Raw genomic sequence first — 20,465 nt, 5'->3', positions numbered from 1 at the left:
AAATGATACAAGTTGTGATTCGAACATGAAATGGTTTGCTGTTATTAGTCTTGAAATAAAATGCTTTCAATATTAAATGTTTAACCCTGAAATAAATAAAATCAAATCCTCCTTTTCGGTTGATGATTATTTCCCATCAAACACACTGCCCGGTGGGATGGACTGAGGGTGAGCTGTCAGGGTCAGACAGCGTCCTGTTCATTGGGACATTTGTTTTGACCCGAACAGAATAATAATCCACCAACACCCGGACCGTTACGAACTGGTAAAATATTAATGTAATTTCAAACTCCAGTGGGGAGTTCCGGAGATCGTTTCCTCTCTGAGCTGCTGTGCAGTAATGTTTACTCACTGCAGGGAGTCTAATGGGACATGACGCTAGGCCTGGTTACACAGATCTATAAGGAAACCTTCTGATATATTTCTGAGACGATCAGGGGCCGGGAGATTTCACACGGCCGCAGCAGGCCAAGGGAAAGCTCTCCTGCTCCTCCTTGCTCCACAAAATATGAGTTAAAAATAAACTTCTCAGTGTTCTGGACCACTCAATGCCCATCGAAAGGGCGGCTCCTCCAACCATTTGTGTCCAACATTAAATGGTGTCCCATCATACTCTGATTTACATATTACACGTGGCCTGACCGGAAACAGGTGGTTGTTGCTCTGGCCGCTCTTTTCAGGACCCTACCCACGATGCTGGAGGCAGGAACGCCAGCGTTAAAGGGGCGGTAATGACCTGACACCATTTACTAGCCTCATCCACCCCATTTCGGCCAGGTGGGATGCTTAAAATCGGCCACACCTTTCTTGACCTGCGCTCTAGAATAAATCTTCGAAGCCCACAAGCTGGTCCATTTTCTCAAACTGCATCGGTTCATAACACGTGGAGGGAATTTTTCAGCATCGCTGGGGACTGAACTGGTAGAGCGGATCACCCGCCCCTTATAGAACCGGCCCGATTTTAATTTCTGCTCCGTCAGTTTACCGCCCAAGCAGTGAAGGTGAAGTTAACCCCAAAGTCTCTGACCCCAAGGTTCAACAGATGTGTTCAAGACATCAGACAGTGTTTGCCAAACACGAACATCCACCACCCTAAACATTCACTCCCTTCACCACCGGCGCACTGTGACTGCAGTGTGCACCATCCACAGGATGCACTGCAGCAACTCGCCAAGGCTTCTTCGACAGCACCTCCCAAACCCGCGACCTCTACCACCTAGAAGGACAAGGGCAGCAGGCGCATGGGAACAACACCACCTGCACGTTCCCCTCCAAGTCACACACCATCCAGACTTGGAAATATATCGCCGTTCCTTCATTGTCGCTGGGTCAAAATCCTGGAACTCCCTTCCTAACAGCACTGTGGGAGAACCTTCACCACACGGACTGCAGCGGTTCAAGAAGGCGGCTCACCACCACCTTCTCAACGGCAATTAGGGATGGGCAATAAATGCCGGCCTTGCCAGCGACGCCCACATCCCGTGAACGAATAAAAAAAAAATGTGGGCTAATGGATCCGTGTATTCGGGTAAAAGAGACTGGACCCCTATACCGTGGAGTCAAAGAGGAGTCCATCTCCAACAGCTCGGTAACACAGGATGCTGTGCTCTATGGGCAGTTGTCCAAGATGCACAACGAGACAGATATCAACTGCTGCTGGAAGACCATCAATTCGGTCAAGGAGGCCCTTTGTTCCCCCGAAACCTGCTGGTCTTCCAGCCGAGGGAACTGTGCGCGGCTATGTGTTGGCCACTGGCACAATCCAAGGTCCAGTATTTCATGCTGAGGTGCACACTGAAGCGAGGTGCGGCCTACACAAAGGCTTTATGGGGAAAGGCAACCGTGTAAGGCTATCCCACCTTGTTTTGCACAGCATGTGTTAGAAGATATGTACTGTGTTTTGGCCTGTAATAATGGAATCGTATGATGTGTATTGTATTTGTTTTGAATTGTTATTGCAACATTTACATTGAACTGTGTGTATCCATGAATTTTATGAAATAAAGTATATTTTTAAATATTAAAAAAAAGTTCCAGTCTCACTATGTCTCTTCTTATTGGACACTGAAGAGTGGAAACAGACCCGAATCGTAAAGATGTTGGAAGTTATACAAATATCATTTATTGCAGGCATCAGGTGAGAAATAGGGAGTATTTTCTTAAGGGTGAGAAACTAGGGACTGTGGAGGAGCAGAGGGGTTTGTGTGTCCAGGTACACCAAACAATAAAAATAAGCGCACAAGCGTAAAAAATGAATGAAAGATCCCAATTTCTAGGCTGTCATATCCCAAGGTAGCGCTATCAGGTACTTAGCCAACTCTCTGGAATTTGCTGATACAATCAGGCCCCACTGCCTCCCTTGCTGGTCCATTCCATACATCCAGCGCCCTCTGCATTAAAAAATATATATTCAAGCATTCTGCTCATCCTGTGCCCCAGGTAGAGAAGACTGAGAGTGGCATGAGGATTCAGGCCATTAGCCTTATGTGAGTTTGGACATTTCTGTTTTTAAATCAGATTATTGAATTTGCAATTTATTCACTTTATTCTACATTTCTATTTTAATTTTTTAAACAAATTCTCCAAACCCCTTTGCGCAGTGAGTGCTGACTCCGGGCCCTTTGATTGACAGCCCTCACCTCGGCCCGCCTTCGTCCTGGGCTGACGCCTCCTATCACGTGACACGCGGAACCGTCTTTCACCATTGCGCGCTGACATCATGATGCGTGCATGCATCTCCGGCCCAAGGGAGGCCGCGCATGTGCCGCGCGGTCACTGTGCTGCGTTCCCTTAGCAACAGGCGCGTCCCGGGAGGATGATGATGGCGGCCTCGGGTCGGCGTTCGGACGGCCGCTGGTGTGGGCGGGGTCGAGACCGACAGAGGGAGGGTCCGTACCTGGAAGTGGCCTGGGCCCCGGGGACTTGGAATGGCGCAGTGAGAGCGGCCCGAGCTGCAGCTCCTCTAAATTCAGACCCGAGCGGCGTTAATGGGGTTGCAACCCCAGGGACGGAGGGACCGACACCCCGGAACGGTGGGATCGCGATACCGGGACGGAGGACCGAGACCCCGGGACGGTGCGACCGCGATCCCGGGGCAGCGGGGCGTCGACCACGGGATCGAGGAACCGCGACCCCAGGGATGCAGGGGCCGTGACCTCGGGATGGAGGGACCGCGTCCCCATGAACGGAGGTGCCGTGACCCTGAGACGGAGGGACCGCGATCCCGGGATGGTGGGACCGCGACCCCGGGAGGGAGGGACTGCGACCCCCGGGACGGTGGGACCGCGACCCCGGGAGGGAGGGACAGTGACCCCAGGACGGAGGTGCTGCGACCCCGGGAGGGAAGGACCACGATCCCGGGAGAGAAGGGCCGTGACCCCGGGATGGAGGGACCGCGACCACAGGACGGAGGGACCATGACCCCAGGAGGGAGATGGTCTTTGAGACCGTCCATGCACTGTTGTGAGATCTGTGTGTGTGTCTTGTTCTGTTCGTGTGTTATTACTCCCGGCATGGCAATGCATCGATTTTAAAATTCTCATCCTCGTTTTCAAATTCCTCCGTGGCCGTCACCCCCTCACTATCTCTGTAACCTCTTCCAGCCCGACAATCCTCATGTTCAAATCCCTCCGTGGCCCTCACCCCCTCCCTATCTCTGTAACCTCTTCCAGCCCTACAATCCTCATGTTCAATTCCCTCCATGACCCTCTCACTTTCCCTATCTCTGTCACCTCCTCCAACCGATTTAATCCCCAACGACAACACAAAGTCTCGCCACCCTGTCATGGATTCGACCCCACCCATATACGTCCTCCTGCACCAATGTGCACCCTACGCTCAGTGCTCGGACACTCAGTCCTGTAAAGCACAGTCAGTGCTGGGACACTCAGTCCTCTTATGGACACAGTCAGTGCTGGGAACTCAGTCCTGTTACACACAGTCAGATAAATAAATAACTGTAATCTAAGAATGAAATCTCCAGGACCTGACAGTTTCCACCCCAGGGTATAAAAGAAACCGGTGGGGAAATTGCAGATGCATTCGTCATAATTTCCCAAAGCTCTCCAGACTCAGGAATTCTGCCCTTGGATATGAATGTTGAAAATGTCACTCCTTTATTTAAGAAAGGAGGGAGGGAGAAACCAGGAAAATACAGACCTGTCATTTTAACATCGGTTGTGGGGAACTTACTGAAATCTAGCAGGAGAGACAAAATGAGCTGGTCAAAGAGAGTCAACTTGGATTTGTGAAGGGCAGGTCATGTCTGACAAATTTAGTTGGATTTGTTGAGGAAACGAACAAGGTGGACAGGGGAGTGTCTATGAATGTTTTCTATATGGACTAACAGAATGCATTTGAAAATGTTCAGCACAAGAGATTAATAGAATAAATAAAAGGCAGAAAATTGAAAGTGACCTTGTGACTTGGGTTGGAATTGGTTGGGAGGTCGGAGAAAAGAGTAAGGAGAAAGGGAATGTTCTTTGATTGGCGGGATATGACAAGTGGTGTCCCCAGGGATCTGTACTGGGGCCTCAACTTTCCACCATATTTATCAATAACTTGGATGAAGCAACAGAGAGTAATAGGTCCAAGTTTCCAGATGACATTAGTTATGAGGTACAGTAAGTTGTGTAGATGGAAGCAGGAAGTTACAAAGGGAGAGTTGAAGCGAATGGACAAACTGTGGCAGATGGAGTTCAATGTGGGGAAGTGTGAGATCATTCAATATGGATGCAAAAAGCAAACATTGGAGTATTTTCTGAAAGTGAGAGACTGGGAATGGTGATGGAGCAAAGGGATTTGCGTGTCCATGTACATAAATCACGAAAGGCGAGTGCACAGATGCAAAAAGCAACCGCAGACTAATTGGAATACAAAGGGAAGGAAGTGATGCTTCAGTTCTACAGAGCCTTGGTCAGAGCCCATCTGGAGTACTGATCCTCACCAAGGATATATTGGCCTTGGAGGGGGGACAGTGCAGATTCACCAGAATGATACTGGGGCTTGAAGTGTTCAATTATGAGGGCCGGTTGCATAAACTTGGTTTTTCATTCCCTTGAGTTTGGAAGTATGAGGAGTGATCTGAACCAGGGATTTAAAATGATAAAGGGATTCGATAGGGTAGAAATAGAAACTATTTTCTCCAGTGGGGGAATCCAGAACAAGAGGACATAACCTTAAATTTAGAGCGAGGGCGTCCAGGATTGAAATCAGGAAGCTCTTTTTCACACAAGGGTAGTGGAAATCTGCTCAGGCTGATTGAAGTGGACCCTGTGATACAATAGAATTTTCTGTCCTATCAGACTTGGACATCTTGTAGATCCATCTTTTAAAAAGGTGGAGGAGCTCAGTTCTAAGACGTATTCCACTCACGTCGTCATAAGTCCTCTAACTGTTTCTTTTATCATCGAGATATGAAGGTCAAAAACACTGTGTTTAAAAGAAAGCTGATTTATTTGACACATGTACAGAATGCTAAACTCCAGCCCAGTTAAAGGGAGTCATTAACATCAGAAACAAACTTCCAACTGTCAGAATGAACGTGGTTTAGTCCTGGATACAGCAATAACAGCATAATCCAACTCCTGCAGTCACATGTGAACTCGCTGGTGACTCAGCAGGTGGGATGACTGAGTGAATCCCATCCCACACACGGAACAGGTGATCGGAATCTCCTCAATGTGAATACGTTCATGTCTCATCAGATCCCATGTTCTTTTAAAGCTCTTCTCACAGTTTGAACATTTAAAGGGTCTCTTATCAGTGTGAACAAGTTGGTGTTCAATGAGGCCGGATGAACAAGTGAATTCCTTCCCACACACAGAGCAGGTGAATGGCCTCTCCCCAGTGTGAACTCGTTGGTGTGTCAGCAGGGTGGATGACTGAGTGAAGCTCTTCCCACACACGGAGCAGGTGAACGGCCTCTCCCCAGTGTGAACTCGCTGGTGTGTCAGCAGGATGGATGACTGAGCGAATCCCTTCCCGCACAGGGAGCAGGTGAACGGCCTCTCCCCGATGTGAACTTGCTGATGTCTCAGGAGGTGGGATGATCGAGTGAATCGCTTCCCAAACACAGAGCAGGTGAACGGCATCTCCCCAGTGTGGACTCGCTGGTGTGTCAGTAGGCTGGATGACCGAGTAAATCCCTTCCCACACACGGAGCAGGTGAACGGCCTCTCCCAAGTGTGAGTGCGTTGGTGTGTCAGCAGATCACTTTTTCTTTTAAAGCTCTTCTCACAGACAGAACATTTAAAAAGACACGTATCAGTGTGAACAAGTTGATGTTCAATGAGGTGGGAAGATTGAGTGAATCCGCTCCCACACACTGAGCAGGTGAACGGCCTCTCCCCAGTGTGAATTCGCTGGTGTGTCAGCAGGTTGGATGACTGAATGAATCCCTTCCCACACACGGAGCAGGTGAACGGCCTCTCCCCACTGTGAATGCGTTGGTGTGTCAGCAGATCACTTTTTCTTTTAAAGCTCTTCTCACAGACAGAACATTTAAAAAGTCTCTTATCAGTGTGAACAAGTTGATGTTCAATGAGGTGGGATGACTGAGTGAATCCCTTCCCACAAACGGAGCAGGTGAACGGCCTCTCCCCAGTGTGTCTGTGTCGATGAGTTTCCAGCCGGGACGAGTAACTGAATCCCCTCCCACAGTCCCCACATTTCCACGGTTTCTCCATGGTGCGGGCGTCCTCGTGTCTCTCCAGGTTGGACGATCAGGACAAGTCTCGTCTGCACAGAGAACATTTGTCTGGTTTCTCCCCACTGTGAATGGTACGATGTTTTTTCAGTCTGTGTAACTGGTTAAAATTCTTTCCACAGTTAGTGCACTGGAACACTCTCACTCGGGTGTACTGATCCTCCTGTCACTCTCAATCTTCTCTACCTGGGGCACAGGATGAGCAGAATGCTTGAATATATATTTTTTAATGCAGAGTGCGCTGGATGTATGGAATGGACCAGCAAGGGAGGCAGTGGGGCCTGATTGTATCAGCAAATTCCACAGAGTTGGGAAAGTACCTGATAGCGGTACCTTGGGATATGACAGCCTAGAAATTGGGATCTTTCATTCATTTTTTACACTTGTGCACTTATTTTTATTGATTGCTGTACCTGGACACGCAAACCCCTCTGCTCCTCCACAGTCCCTCGTTTCTCACCCTTAAGAAAATACTCCCTATTTCAAACCTGATGCCTGCAATAAATGATATTTGTATAACTTCCAACATCTTTACGATAAGAAGAGACATCGTAAGACTGGAACTTTTTTTTAATATTTCAAAATATACTTTATCTCATAAAATTCATGAATAGACACAGTGCAATGTAAATATTACAATTACAATTCAAAACAAATACAATACACATCATACGATTCCATTATTACAAGTCAAAACACATTAAATTTCTTCTAACACATGCTGTACAATACAAGGTGGGATAGCCTTACACGGTTGCCTTTCCCCATAAAGCCTTTGTGTAGGCCGCACCTCGCTTCAGTGTGCAGCTCAGCATGAAATACTGGACCTTGGATTGTGCCAGTGGCCAACACTTGGCCGCGGAGAGTTCCCTCGGCTGGAAGACCTGCAGGTTTCGGGGGAACAAAAGGCCTCCTTGACCGAATTGATGGTCTTCCAGCAGCTGTTGATATCTGTCTCGTTGTGCATCTTGGACAACTGCCCATCGAGGACAGCGACCTGTGTTACCGAGCTGTTGGGGATAAACTCCTCTTCGACACCACGGTATAGGGGTCCAGTCTCCGTGGAGGGGGTTATCAGCTTTTACCTGAATACACGGATCCATTCGCCCACATTCATGTTAGTGTTTGGCAAACACTGTCTGATGTCTTTCACACACCTGTCGAACCTTGCGGTCAGAGACGTAGGGGGTAATTTCACCTTCACATCTTGGGCGGTAAACTGACGGAGCAAAAATTAAAATCGGGCCGGTTCTGCAAGGGGCGGGTGATCCGCTCTACCAGTTCAGTTCCCAGTGATGGTGAAAATTTCCCTCCACGTGTTATGAACCGATGCAATTTGAGAAAATGGACCAGCTTGTGGGCTTCGAAGATTCATTCTAGCGCGCAGGTTAGGAAAGGTGTGGCCGATTTTAAGTATCCTCGCCTGGCGGAAATGGGGTGGTCGAGGCTTGTAAATGGTATCAGGTTACTTACCGCCCCTTTAACACTGGCGTTCCTGGCTCCACCATCGTGGGTCATGTCCTGGGAAGAGCGGCCCGAGCAACACCCACCTGTTTCCGGTCAGGCCACGTGTAATATGTAAATCAGATTATTATGACGTACAGGGGAAACCATTTAATGCTGGCTAAAAATGGGTGGAGGAGCCGCCCTTTAGATAGGCATTGAGTGGTCCAGAACACTGAGAAGTTTCTTTTTAACATATATTTTGTGGGCCAAGGAGGAGCAGGAGAGCTTTCCCTTGGCCTGCTGTAGCCGTGTGAAATCTCCCGCCCCCTGATCGTCTCAGAAATGTATCAGGAGGTTTCCTTATAGATCTCTGTAACCAGGTCCAGCCTCATGTCCCATTCAACTCCCTGCAGTGAGTAAACATTGCTGCACAACAGCTCAGAGAGGAAACGATCTCCGGAACTCCCCACTGGAGTTAGAAATTCGAAGAATATTTTATGAGTGAGTAACGGTCCGGGTGTTGGTCCATTATTATTCTGTTCTGGTCAAAACAAATGTCCCAATGAACAGGACGCTGTCTGACCCTTCCAGCTCACCCTCAGTCCATCCCACCGGGCAGTGTGTGTGATGGGAAATAATCATCAACCGAAATGGAGCATTTGATTTTATTCATTACAGGATTAAACATTTAATATTGAAATCATATTATTTCCCGACTAATAACAGCAAACCATTTCATGTTAGAATCAAATCTTGTATTATTTCTCAAAAAGCATTTGTTGGATAAAATATAATTCCTGTCTGTTATTTCCAAATTTATTTGAAGTATTGGATTGATATCAGTTACTTCAGTGAACTCATTGGTGTCAATGGATAGTAAAATCAGGCGTAGTGAACAATGGGGGCCCGATCCGCTATCGCCGACTTACTCCACCGCCAAAGCGGAAAATCCACTCTCATTCAGCAGTTTACAAAAATCTTATTCCAGCTGATTTGTAGAATCTCATGTGTTGGGGTTTGAATTGTGAAGCGGATTTTCTCCGCCAGTTTTACCGTCTCACAGAGACTCTCACCCTGAATCTGTGAAAAGGTTATGACCATGAACTGGGACTGGAGCCGAACACATCCCCAGTTACGGTGAGGCCCGGACACCCCATTCTCTCTGTTTTATATCAGACAGTATTCCACATTCAAAATCAGCACTCGAGAGAGAAAGCAAGACACACACTGTCAGTCTTACACTTCCTATCAGTATGTTCATATCACGCTCAATAGCAGTATCCAACCTTCATATACAGCACCGGAGAGTGAGAGAGAAAGCGCGACACACACTGTCAGTCTTACACTTCCTATCAGTATGTTCATAACACGGTTAATAGCAGTATCCAACCTTCATATACAGCACCGGAGAGTGAGAGAGAAAGGGAGACAGATACTATGACAGAGCGAGCGGAGAGGCACCGTGCAACAGTATCAGTTCCAGACTGACTTGTAAAGTTGCGTTTTATCCAGAAATTCCCGTTGTAGAGACAGAAGATGCAGTCTTGTCTCTCACTGATATACCAGAGACGGACACACTATTAATCCCACACTCAGGGACAGTGCAGAGAGTGACAAAAACAATGTGGGCCGAATTTAACCCTCTCTTGCCCGTTGTACTACATTCGGTTTTGCAGATCAAGGCCGTTCGCTATTACTCTCAGTGACCGAGAGTTTCACTCTGATTCTATTAATATGGGACTGCTGCTGTCAAATATTAATCCAACACGCTCCCAGCAAGTACACGGACTCCAACTTTCCTCCCATTTTTCTCCAGGATTGGTTTGAGAAATCCTGCATCCAGTTTCGGAGTCACACCTTACGTAATGGGAGAAGGGGCCAAGAATGAACAGAATCCATTGGTTCATTTCAAAACGTCCCAATTTATCTATGAAAGATTAGTGACCATCAAAAGATACCGAGAGAAACAGCAGGGATGGAAACATCTAGTTTAATAGTTAGAGATTGTAAAGTCAGTCTGGATTCCAGCGTTAGGCACTGGTGGAATCCCATCTGTTTCCCATTCTGGTGCCTGTTCCTGCACTGCCTGTGAACCCCATTCCCTCTGACCTTTCCCCCAGCCCCACTTCCTTTGCTCAGACTCTGAAAAATTCCAATTGGGGAAAGTTTCCATCAATTTTTGTATTGCGAATTAAACCAGATATCTGCGCATGCGTGACTCAGCCCCGCCCCCAGCGCTGATTGTTGGTGAGCAGAAGAGCGCATGCGCGCTCCCCTCCCCCAGCTCGGCCTGTGGGCGCCATTCCCTCAGTGAGCGGAAGAAGATGGTTTAAAACAGCCGAGAATGGAGAGATCACGGCCCCCGGGGGAAGGGAGCAAAGAGCAGCCTCGTTACAGCAGCTCATCGCATCGGGACCGTGTCCGCAGATGGGCTCAGAGATCGGCATTGAGTCCGGGGGAAGTTCAGGGGGAGTCCGGGGGCTGTTTGTAAGAGGCGGAGTGGATCAGGAACTGGTCCCGGAACATGGAGTGAGCGGGGGAAGGGAGAGGTCATTCTCGGGCTGTGTGTGTACAGGGTGTGTCCAGGGTAAGGGAGACAGAATGGGAAGAACCTGCTATTTAAAATCATTCCTGCTTTCTCTCCCCAAACCAGTAGTGAATGGTCCTGGTTTAGTTCCAGTCTCACCCTGTTTATTGTTATTGGACAGTGAAGAGTGGAACCAGAGCCGGACAGTAAGGATGTGGCGAGTTATACAAAGAGCATCTATTGCAGGGATCAGGTGAGAAGTGTGAACGACACATTTTAAACAGCGGCTGTTTGGTTTTGGTTGAACGGTCGATCCCATGGGAGAGGGGATTAGAAACCAGGCCTGTACAAAGGTCCCTGTCCCATCCGGTAGTCCCATTCATGGATCAGTGCAGGGGATGTGTTTTTTTGTGTCTGGATGTGACGAAATTGTTTTAAAACAGCCCAACATACCTGGCACCTTCAGAACCGAGATGAGAAATGTCTTCACTCACTCAGATGGTGGTGAACCTGTGGAATTCGCGACCAGGGGAGGCAGTGGAGGCCTCGTCCTCAGATGTATTCAATAAGAAAATCGATATATTTTTTAATGCAAAGGGTATCAAGGGATATGGGGTAAAAGCAGGAACAGGATATTGAGTTCGACGATCAGCCATGATCATTTTGAATGGTGGAGCAGGCCCGAAGGGCCGAATGGCCTACTCTTGCTCCTATTTTCTATGTTTCTATGGTGTGCAGAAGCTGCATGCTGCAGTATTGCAGTGGAGTCAGACACTGACACTGTTTGTATCGCTGGTTTTCATTTGTGGATATTCAAAATGATCATTAACAGACCATTAAACTGATCACTTTTGTATTTTCTACCTCACCTGTTCTTGAGTTACAAGAGATACTTTTTCTTTCTACAGGCAAATTTTTGAAGGAGCCAGAAAAAATTTGATTTTCCTCCACCCGAGGCACAAGGAAGAGTGCAGCCAGCTTCTCACACACAGTAGGTACATTATCACACACAGAGCACAGAGACACAGACAGGTCATCAGTTCCTCAGTCTCAGACAGTAGAAGTAGTCAGTCCCACACTGATGCCAAGTACCACAGACACACTTTCAAATAAACAGTCAGAGGAGGAGAGGCAGACGTTGTTTCCATTTCACCCCAACTCAGTACAACTGCCAGGTAGATCCACAAATCCCAGTCCAATATCACACCCACCATCAGATTGAAAGGTAATGTGTCAATTTCACAATAGTGCAGCCTAAGCTAGAAATTAAATCACAGATAGAACTGTCACATGGTGCCCGATTGAAAGATACAGCAATAGCCCCAATAATGTAAACCAAGATTCATCTCAAATAATGAGTAGAACTCACACTCATTGTTATATTAAAAGATTCAGTATCCATCCCAATTCTGTAACCTGAGATACAAATTACATACAAGTCCAAAACTCACATATAGTATCAGAGTGAGAGATGCTGAAAGATAGTATAACCTGAGAAACAAAATCAGTTACCAGTTCAAAACTCACCCATTTTATGAACCTGAAAGTTACAATTCGATTAGACCCAGAGCAACACATTACATAGAAGTGCTAAAGTCTCATACAGTGACACCCTGAAAGATACAATATCAATTTCATGAGTCCAGCCTGAGCTGCACATTATATAGCAATCCAAAAATCTCAAAGTTTGAGACTGAGATCCAGTATCAATTGCGTTAGTTTTCATTGTGATACAGATTTAATATTGGTCCAAAGGGCACACAGCTAGTCTCATTAAAACCTGCAACAAGAAATTCGAATGTGCACGGTATTTTCAAAATTAACTACTATGGGGAAAACTATTTATAGGTTTAGATATACACAAGATAGAGTTTCAAACACCAAACTGTAAGCTGATCTCCAATTAAAAGATAGATATGGAATTAATCCTGACTTTTGGACTGTTCCAGAAACTGATAGATACAGAATGAATCCCTCACACACAGTACCAGGTACAGAATGAATCCCACACTTACACACAGTACCAGATACAGAATTAATCCCACACTCACACACAGTATCAAATACAGAATGAATCCCACATTCACATATAGTATCAGATACAGAATGAAACCCACATTCACACACAGTAAGAGACACAGAATGAATCCCACACTCACACACAGTATCAGATACAGAATGACTCCCACATTCACATACTGTACCAGATACAGAATGAATCCCACATTCACACACAGTACGAGATACAGAATGAATCCAACATTCGCATACAGTACTAGATACAGAATGAATCCCACACTCACACACAGTAGCAGATACAGAATTAATCCCACAGAATGACTCCCACATTCACACACAGTAAAAGATACGGAATGAATCCCACATTCACATAAAGCACCAGATACAGGATGAATCCCACAGAATGACTCCCACATTCACACACAGTACCAGATACAGAATGAATCCCACATTCACACACAGTACCAGATACAGAATGACTCCCACATTCACATACAGTACCAGATACAGAATGAATCCCACACTCACATACAGTACCAGATATAGAATGACTCCCACATTCACACACAGTAACAGATACAAAATGAATCCCACACTCACACACAGTACCAGATATAGAATGACTCCCACATTCACACACAATAACAGATACAGAATGAATCCCACATTCACATACAGTACCAGATACAGAAGGAATCCCTCACTCACACACAGTACCAGATACAGAATGAATCCCTCACTCACACACAGTACCAGATACAGAATGAATCCCACACTCACACACAGTACCAGATACAGAAGGAATCCCTCACTCACACACAGTACCAGATACAGAAGGAATCCCTCACTCACATACAGTACCAGATACAGAATGAATCCCACATTCACATGCTGTAATTGATACAGAATGAATCCCATATTTACACACAGTACGAGATACAGAATGAATCCCATATTCGCATGCAGTACTAGAGACAGAATGTCTCCCACATTTACATGCTGTAATTTTTACAGAATGAATCCCACATTCACATACAGTACTCGATACAGAATGAATCCCATATTCACACACAGTACCCGATACAGAATGAATCCCACACTCACATACAGTACCAGATACAGAAGGAATCCCACATTCACACACAGTACCAGATACAGAATGACTCCCACATTCACATACTGTACCAGATACAGAATGAATCCCACACTCACACACAGTACTAGATACAGAATGAATCCAACATTCACATGCTGTAATTGATACCTAATGATTCCCACATTCACATACAGTACCGGATACAGAATGAATCCCACACTCACATACAGTACCAGATACAGAATGAATCCCACACTCACACACATTACTAGATAGAGAATGAATCCCACACTCACACACAGTACCTGATACAGAATGAATCCCACATTCACACACAGTACCAGATACAGAATGAATCCCATATTCACACACAGTACCAGATACAGAATGAATCCCATATTCACATACAGTACCAGATACAGAATGAATCCCACATTCATATGATGTAATTGATACAGAATGAATCCCACATTCACACACAGTACCAGATACAGAATGAATCCCACATTCACACACAGTACCAGATACAGAATGAATCCCACATTCACATACAGTACCAGATACAGAATGAATCCCATATTCACACACAGTACCAGATACAGAATGAATCCCATATTCACATACAGTACCAGATACAGAATGAATCCCACGTTCATATGCTGTAATTGATACAGAATGAATCCCACATTCACACACAGTACCAGATACAGAATGACTCCCACATTCACATACAGTACCAGATACAGAATGAATCCCACATTCACATGCTGTAATTGATACAGAATGAATCCCATATTTACACACAGTACGAGATACAGAATGAATCCCATATTCGCATGCAGTACTAGAGACAGAATGTCTCCCACATTTACATGCTGTAATTTTTACAGAATGAATCCCACATTCACATACAGTACTCGATACAGAATGAATCCCATATTCACACACAGTACCCGATACAGAATGAATCCCACACTCACATACAGTACCAGATACAGAAGGAATCCCACATTCACACACAGTACCAGATACAGAATGACTCCCACATTCACATACTGTACCAGATACAGAATGAATCCCACACTCACACACAGTACTAGATACAGAATGAATCCAACATTCACATGCTGTAATTGATACCTAATGATTCCCACATTCACATACAGTACCGGATACAGAATGAATCCCACACTCACATACAGTACCAGATACAGAATGAATCCCACACTCACACACATTACTAGATAGAGAATGAATCCCACACTCACACACAGTACCTGATACAGAATGAATCCCACATTCACACACAGTACCAGATACAGAATGAATCCCATATTCACACACAGTACCAGATACAGAATGAATCCCATATTCACATACAGTACCAGATACAGAATGAATCCCACATTCATATGATGTAATTGATACAGAATGAATCCCACATTCACACACAGTACCAGATACAGAATGAATCCCACATTCACACACAGTACCAGATACAGAATGAATCCCACATTCACATACAGTACCAGATACAGAATGAATCCCATATTCACACACAGTACCAGATACAGAATGAATCCCATATTCACATACAGTACCAGATACAGAATGAATCCCACATTCATATGCTGTAATTGATACAGAATGAATCCCACATTCACACACAGTACCAGATACAGAATGACTCCCACATTCACATACAGTACCAGATACAGAATGAATCCCACACTCATATACAGTACCAGATATAGAATGACTCCCACATTCACACACAGTAACAGATACAGAATGAATCCCACACTCACACACAGTACTAGATACAGAATGACTCCCACACTCACATACAGTACCAGATACAGAATGAATCCCACACTCACACACAGTACTCGAAACTAACAGATGCAGAATGAATTGGCAGAATGAAAGGGCTGCCCTTATAATCTGAACTCGGAGCGGATTTTTGTTGATGCTGTGTCTGAAATTGAATTTGAAAATGTCGGTGAAGAAAACACTTCCTAAGAAGGGCAAAAAAAACGGTGAATAAATCGCCATCAAAGGGCAGCAAGAAGCGAAGAAAGTCGAGGAAGGAGAGTTACTCCATCTGCATCTACAAAGTGATGAAGCAGGTTCACCCCGACACCGGCATCTCCTCCAAGGCCATGAGCATCATGAACTCCTTTGTGAACGATATTTTCGAGCGCTTCGCGGGTGAGGCTTCCCGCCTGGCCCATTATAATAAGCGCCACACTATTAGCTCCCGGGAGATCCAGACCGCCGTGCGCCTGCTGCTGCCCGGGGAACTGGCCAAACACGCCGTGTCGGAAGGGACAAAGGCGGTGACCAAGAACACCAGCTCCAAGTAAAACTCCACAACGTACTGAAAAAAAACAACGGCTATTTTAAGAGCCGCCCACAGCACTTATGTCGTCAATTTATTCATTCCGATCATCATCCTTTGAATCTGGTGGGGAAATTGAAAGAAAGTCAGTGAAACTCCCCCATTTTAATGTTTGTCTCTGCAGAATTTACTGCCCAATAAAGTGAACACGGGTCCGGGATTCGTTCAATTCCCTTTTGCTTTGCTCTCGCTCTCATTCAGATTTACACCGCCCCCGGTTTTCCCGTTAACCACCACTTTCAGGGCTGAGAATCAGAATTTCGTTACTTCCTCTTTCTCACTGTGGAGCGAGTCTCTGAAATAATTAATTACTGATCTTAATATCCCGCATATAAGCAACACGTTCCCTGCAGTGTAACAATCCGGAATGAACGCCTTGGGGAAAAGAATCGGCTAATTTTAAGGCTTCGTCAATTATTCCGTTTTCAGGACACACGGTTCCTGTTCAGTCCCTGCAACGGAATCAATCGATAACCTGTGATTTGTTACTTTTACAGGTAGAAGTGAAATTTGGGGTTTAATTCCGCAAGTTAGAGACAATATATTTTTGAAACAGGGCCAGGAATTTGGGACGTGTAATACGGAATAACGTTATTACAAAGAGATTTTAAGTCTTTGTGTGAAAACGACATGGCCGAGTAAATTCACTTCTTTCATACACTGAAATTGGCGGACTTTTTCAAAATTTAAAAAAATCGGTCAATTGAGGCCACTCATTTGCTCCGTTTCTTAATTTCGTCTCTCCGATTGGTTAAGGAAATTAGTTTTCAAGCAAAGCAACCAATGAGAAGTAGTTTGTTTACAGCGGGCTTTGCCAGTTGGGCCTGTGGTAATTCCAGGTCCCGAATGACTGAGATCAAACGGTTCAATTTCACAAACCCTCTCAGTATCAGTGTCAGAAACAACCGTCAGAGGGAAAATCCATATCACAAGCTGGGCCCTTATCACAGCGGCTCAGCTCAACCTGTTCTCCCTTGGAAACCCCCGGTCCCACATCACAACATCTGACTGATAAATAGAACCAAAACAGAGCGAATGGAGTGAAGGAACAATTCACTGAGTGGGGAATTCGGCTCGGGGTAAACTCACTTGTAACGTTCCCTGGACAATTCAGTGCACTCAATGAGGGAAATTTTCCTCAGTAACCGGTGCAGCTCGCCGCCGATACCACGTTACGTTACCGTGTGTTCCAGAAAACTCCTTATAATAAAAAAACTATTCCGTAGCCCCATTTAACTCCGCACCAGTTCCCAAGTCAGCACTCTCTCTGTGAGGCGGTGGGTGGCTCTTAGAAGAGCCTTTGTTTTGTGTCCGGTTGGAAATGGTCGAGTCGTTCAGCCGCCGAATCCATAGAGAGTGCGGCCCTGCCGTTTCAGAGCGTACACCACATCCATGGCAGTGACCGTCTTGCGCTTGGCGTGTTCAGTGTAGGTGACCGCGTCCCTGATCACATTCTCCAGGAAAACCTTCAGCACCCCGCGGGTTTCCTCGTAGATCAGACCCGAGATCCGCTTGACACCGCCACGGCGAGCCAGGCGGCGGATGGCTGGTTTGGTGATCCCCTGGATGTTATCACGAAGCACTTTCCGGTGCCGCTTGGCTCCGCCTTTGCCCAGTCCTTTGCCTCCTTTACCTCTGCCAGACATAATGATTCTTCACTCAGATCGCTGCTGAATGAAAAACCCTCGCCTTTCTTCTGTATTTATAAAGCCCGCCCCGACCTGGTTGAGAAAGGCACATTATCGGAGAGGGCGGGGAGGAGTCTTTGAATGACAGACAGAGCATGAAGTGCGGGAGAGGAGGAGCCTGGCTCAGAATGACGGACAAGCGGACGTGCAACTTTTAGCTCCGCCTCCAGGAATTAGTTACGTTCCTTTTTAAATTTTTCACCAGTATCAAATGCGGAACATAAATTCGGACACAATCATTACAGACTCCGGCTTGATATTCAAGGATTGCTCGAAAAAAAAAGGCGGAAAATACAATTTAAATTCAATAATTGAGGCACAGTACAGTTCCAATACAATCACTATCATAACAGAATCAATCAGTGCCGCTCCGGGACCGTTGGAAGAGGGAGTTTTAGTTTTCAGATTTGTAGCTGACAGGAGGCGCCCAATAGTTCAATAAACATAAATCGGTGTGGAAGGCACTCTATACCTTTCCGTGCTTGGGTCAATATGGGACTGGATAGAATCAGGCAATGGGATGGATGGAGACTGGTCCTGTGTGGGGACTGGATAGAATCAGGCACTGGGATGGATGGAGACTGGTCCTGTGTGGGGACTGGATAGATTCAGGTACTGGGATGGATGGAGACTGGTCTTGTGTGGGGACTGGATAGATTCAGGTACTGGGATGGATGGAGACTGGTCCTGTGTGGGGACTGGATAGATTCAGGGACCTGGATGGATGGAGACTGGTCCTGTGTGGGGACTGGATAGATTCAGGGACCGGGATGGATGGAGACTGGTCCTGTGTGGGGACTGGATAGATTCAGGGACCGGGATGGATGGAGACTGGTCCTGTGTGGGGACTGGATAGATTTAGGTACTGGGATGGACAGAGACAGTTCGTGTGTGGGGACTGGATTCAAGGACAGAGATGGACAGTGAAGCGGAATCATAAAACTTCGCAACCTCAGCGTCCAATTTACCCTGAGATAAGCATCTGACCCCATTTCCGCTCCACCACCAAGACCGCCAACTTCCACCTCCGAAACATCGCGCGTCTACTCCCCTGCCTCAGCTGATCTGGTGCTGAAACCCTCATGCACGCCCTTGTTACCTCTAGACTTGGCTCTTCCAATGCTCTCCTGGTCAGCCTCCTAACTTACGCCCTCTGCAAACTTCAACTCCTCCAAAACTCCGTTCCCCTATCCTAACTCCCACCAAGACCCGTTCACCGATCACCCATGTGCTCGGTGAATTACATTGCCTCCCATAAGTTTAACCGCTGTAGCGATGTAATATATTAACGTAGACCGGGGATAACTGTAATCAATAGGTCAGTCTCTTCAGTCAGTAACCAGCCCTTTCATAGATACAGTGGGTGGCTCTGAAAAGAGCCTTTGGGTTATCAGATTAAATCTTAGCTGCTTTACTTGCTCTTGGAGCTCACAGTGCTGGTTTTCTTCGGCAGCAGCACGGCCTGGATATTAGGCAGCACCCCGCCCTGAGCGATGGTCACCCGTCCCAGAAGCTTGTTGAGCTCCTCGTCGTTGCGGATGGCCAGCTGCAGGTGTCTGGGGATGATACGGGTCTTCTTGTTGTCCCGGGCCGCGTTGCCGGCCAGCTCGAGGATTTCAGCCGTCAGATACTCGAGCACAGCAGACAGATAGACCGGAGCTCCGGCACCCACACGTTCAGCGTAGTTCCCCTTTCGCAGGAGCCTGTGAACACGGCCCACAGGGAACTGCAGTCCTGCCCGGGATGAGCGAGACTTGGCCTTGGCCCGAGCTTTACCGCCGGTTTTTCCTCTTCCAGACATTTCCACAATCTCACAAACACTTTCACAAAGAATGAAGAAATCTTCCCGCACTCGCCCTTCTTATACCTTCTGGAGGAGTACAGTGGGGGCAATTGTGATTGGTTCATCTGTTCTCAATCTCATTGGTTCAACGAACAGCCAAATGAGAGAGCTGTTTTATTCACCAATCAATAGCCGGCAATGAGAAAAAGGCGGAAAATACCGAACTGAACCGTTTTATTGAATTTTGAAAAGCCCGCCAATATATTTGTAACACAAGAAGCGGATTAAGTAAATAATGTCGCCTTAAGACAAAGATTTAAAAATATCTCTCCTTTTACTCTGTTATTCCACATTTCCAGTCACAACTTCCAGAATCTTTTACATTCCGGTTAGAAGTCGCTTCATTCACCGTTCGCTTTCAATCCGGCGAGAATAAAGTCCCATTTTGTAACGGGACAGATCCCAGCTCAATCTTTGTAAAAGTAACAAACCACAGATTGTGGATTGATCCCTGTTCACAGGAGCTGCAGCGCGATCGAAACCGGAGCCGAGACTCCTGGTGTAAGAAGTCGAACAGTGACAGAGCCTTTAGACTATTCTGTAGTCGGTGTGAAGTCCCTTTCAGGGTTGTTGCTTTAAAGAGGATTGCGGTTCTGAAAGTGATATTCCCGAATAATGAACAAAAAAACGTGAAAAGGAGAAAGAAATGACCTTAAAACGGCTCTGAAGGGGCAGATGCGGGGGAAGGGGCGGAATATGACCGGGAACGAGAGGATCAGGGACACGTTTTTTGTTATTG

General features: G+C 46.3%; 1 protein-coding gene and 1 long non-coding RNA gene across 2 annotated transcripts in view; one reads left to right on the top strand and one right to left on the bottom strand.

The window, feature by feature from the left end:
- Window positions 1-5,548: 5,548 nt before the first annotated feature.
- LOC137312504 (zinc finger protein 585A-like) overlaps window positions 5,549-20,465 on the bottom strand; it is a 62,460-nt gene continuing 47,543 nt past the window's right edge. Inside the window, exons 5-7 of the mRNA XM_067979044.1 lie at window positions 16,046-16,174; window positions 7,465-7,590; window positions 5,549-6,707 (exon numbers count right to left, since the gene is read on the bottom strand). Of these exons, the coding sequence (XP_067835145.1) occupies window positions 5,592-6,707; window positions 7,465-7,590; window positions 16,046-16,174 (1,371 nt within the window). The 3' untranslated portion in view covers window positions 5,549-5,591. The remainder of the gene's footprint in view (window positions 6,708-7,464; window positions 7,591-16,045; window positions 16,175-20,465) is intronic.
- Window positions 10,443-16,364, top strand: LOC137312444 (uncharacterized). Its single transcript, XR_010960740.1, has 2 exons — window positions 10,443-10,932; window positions 11,588-16,364. It is a non-coding gene; the product is annotated as an uncharacterized lncRNA (long non-coding RNA).

The sequence above is a fragment of the Heptranchias perlo genome, unplaced genomic scaffold (genome assembly GCF_035084215.1).
Source record: "Heptranchias perlo isolate sHepPer1 unplaced genomic scaffold, sHepPer1.hap1 HAP1_SCAFFOLD_43, whole genome shotgun sequence".
In the NCBI taxonomy this organism is placed as follows: domain Eukaryota; kingdom Metazoa; phylum Chordata; class Chondrichthyes; order Hexanchiformes; family Hexanchidae; genus Heptranchias; species Heptranchias perlo.
The sequence above is the reverse complement of the archived record's forward strand: the minus strand, read 5'-3'. Positions and strand labels throughout refer to the sequence as shown.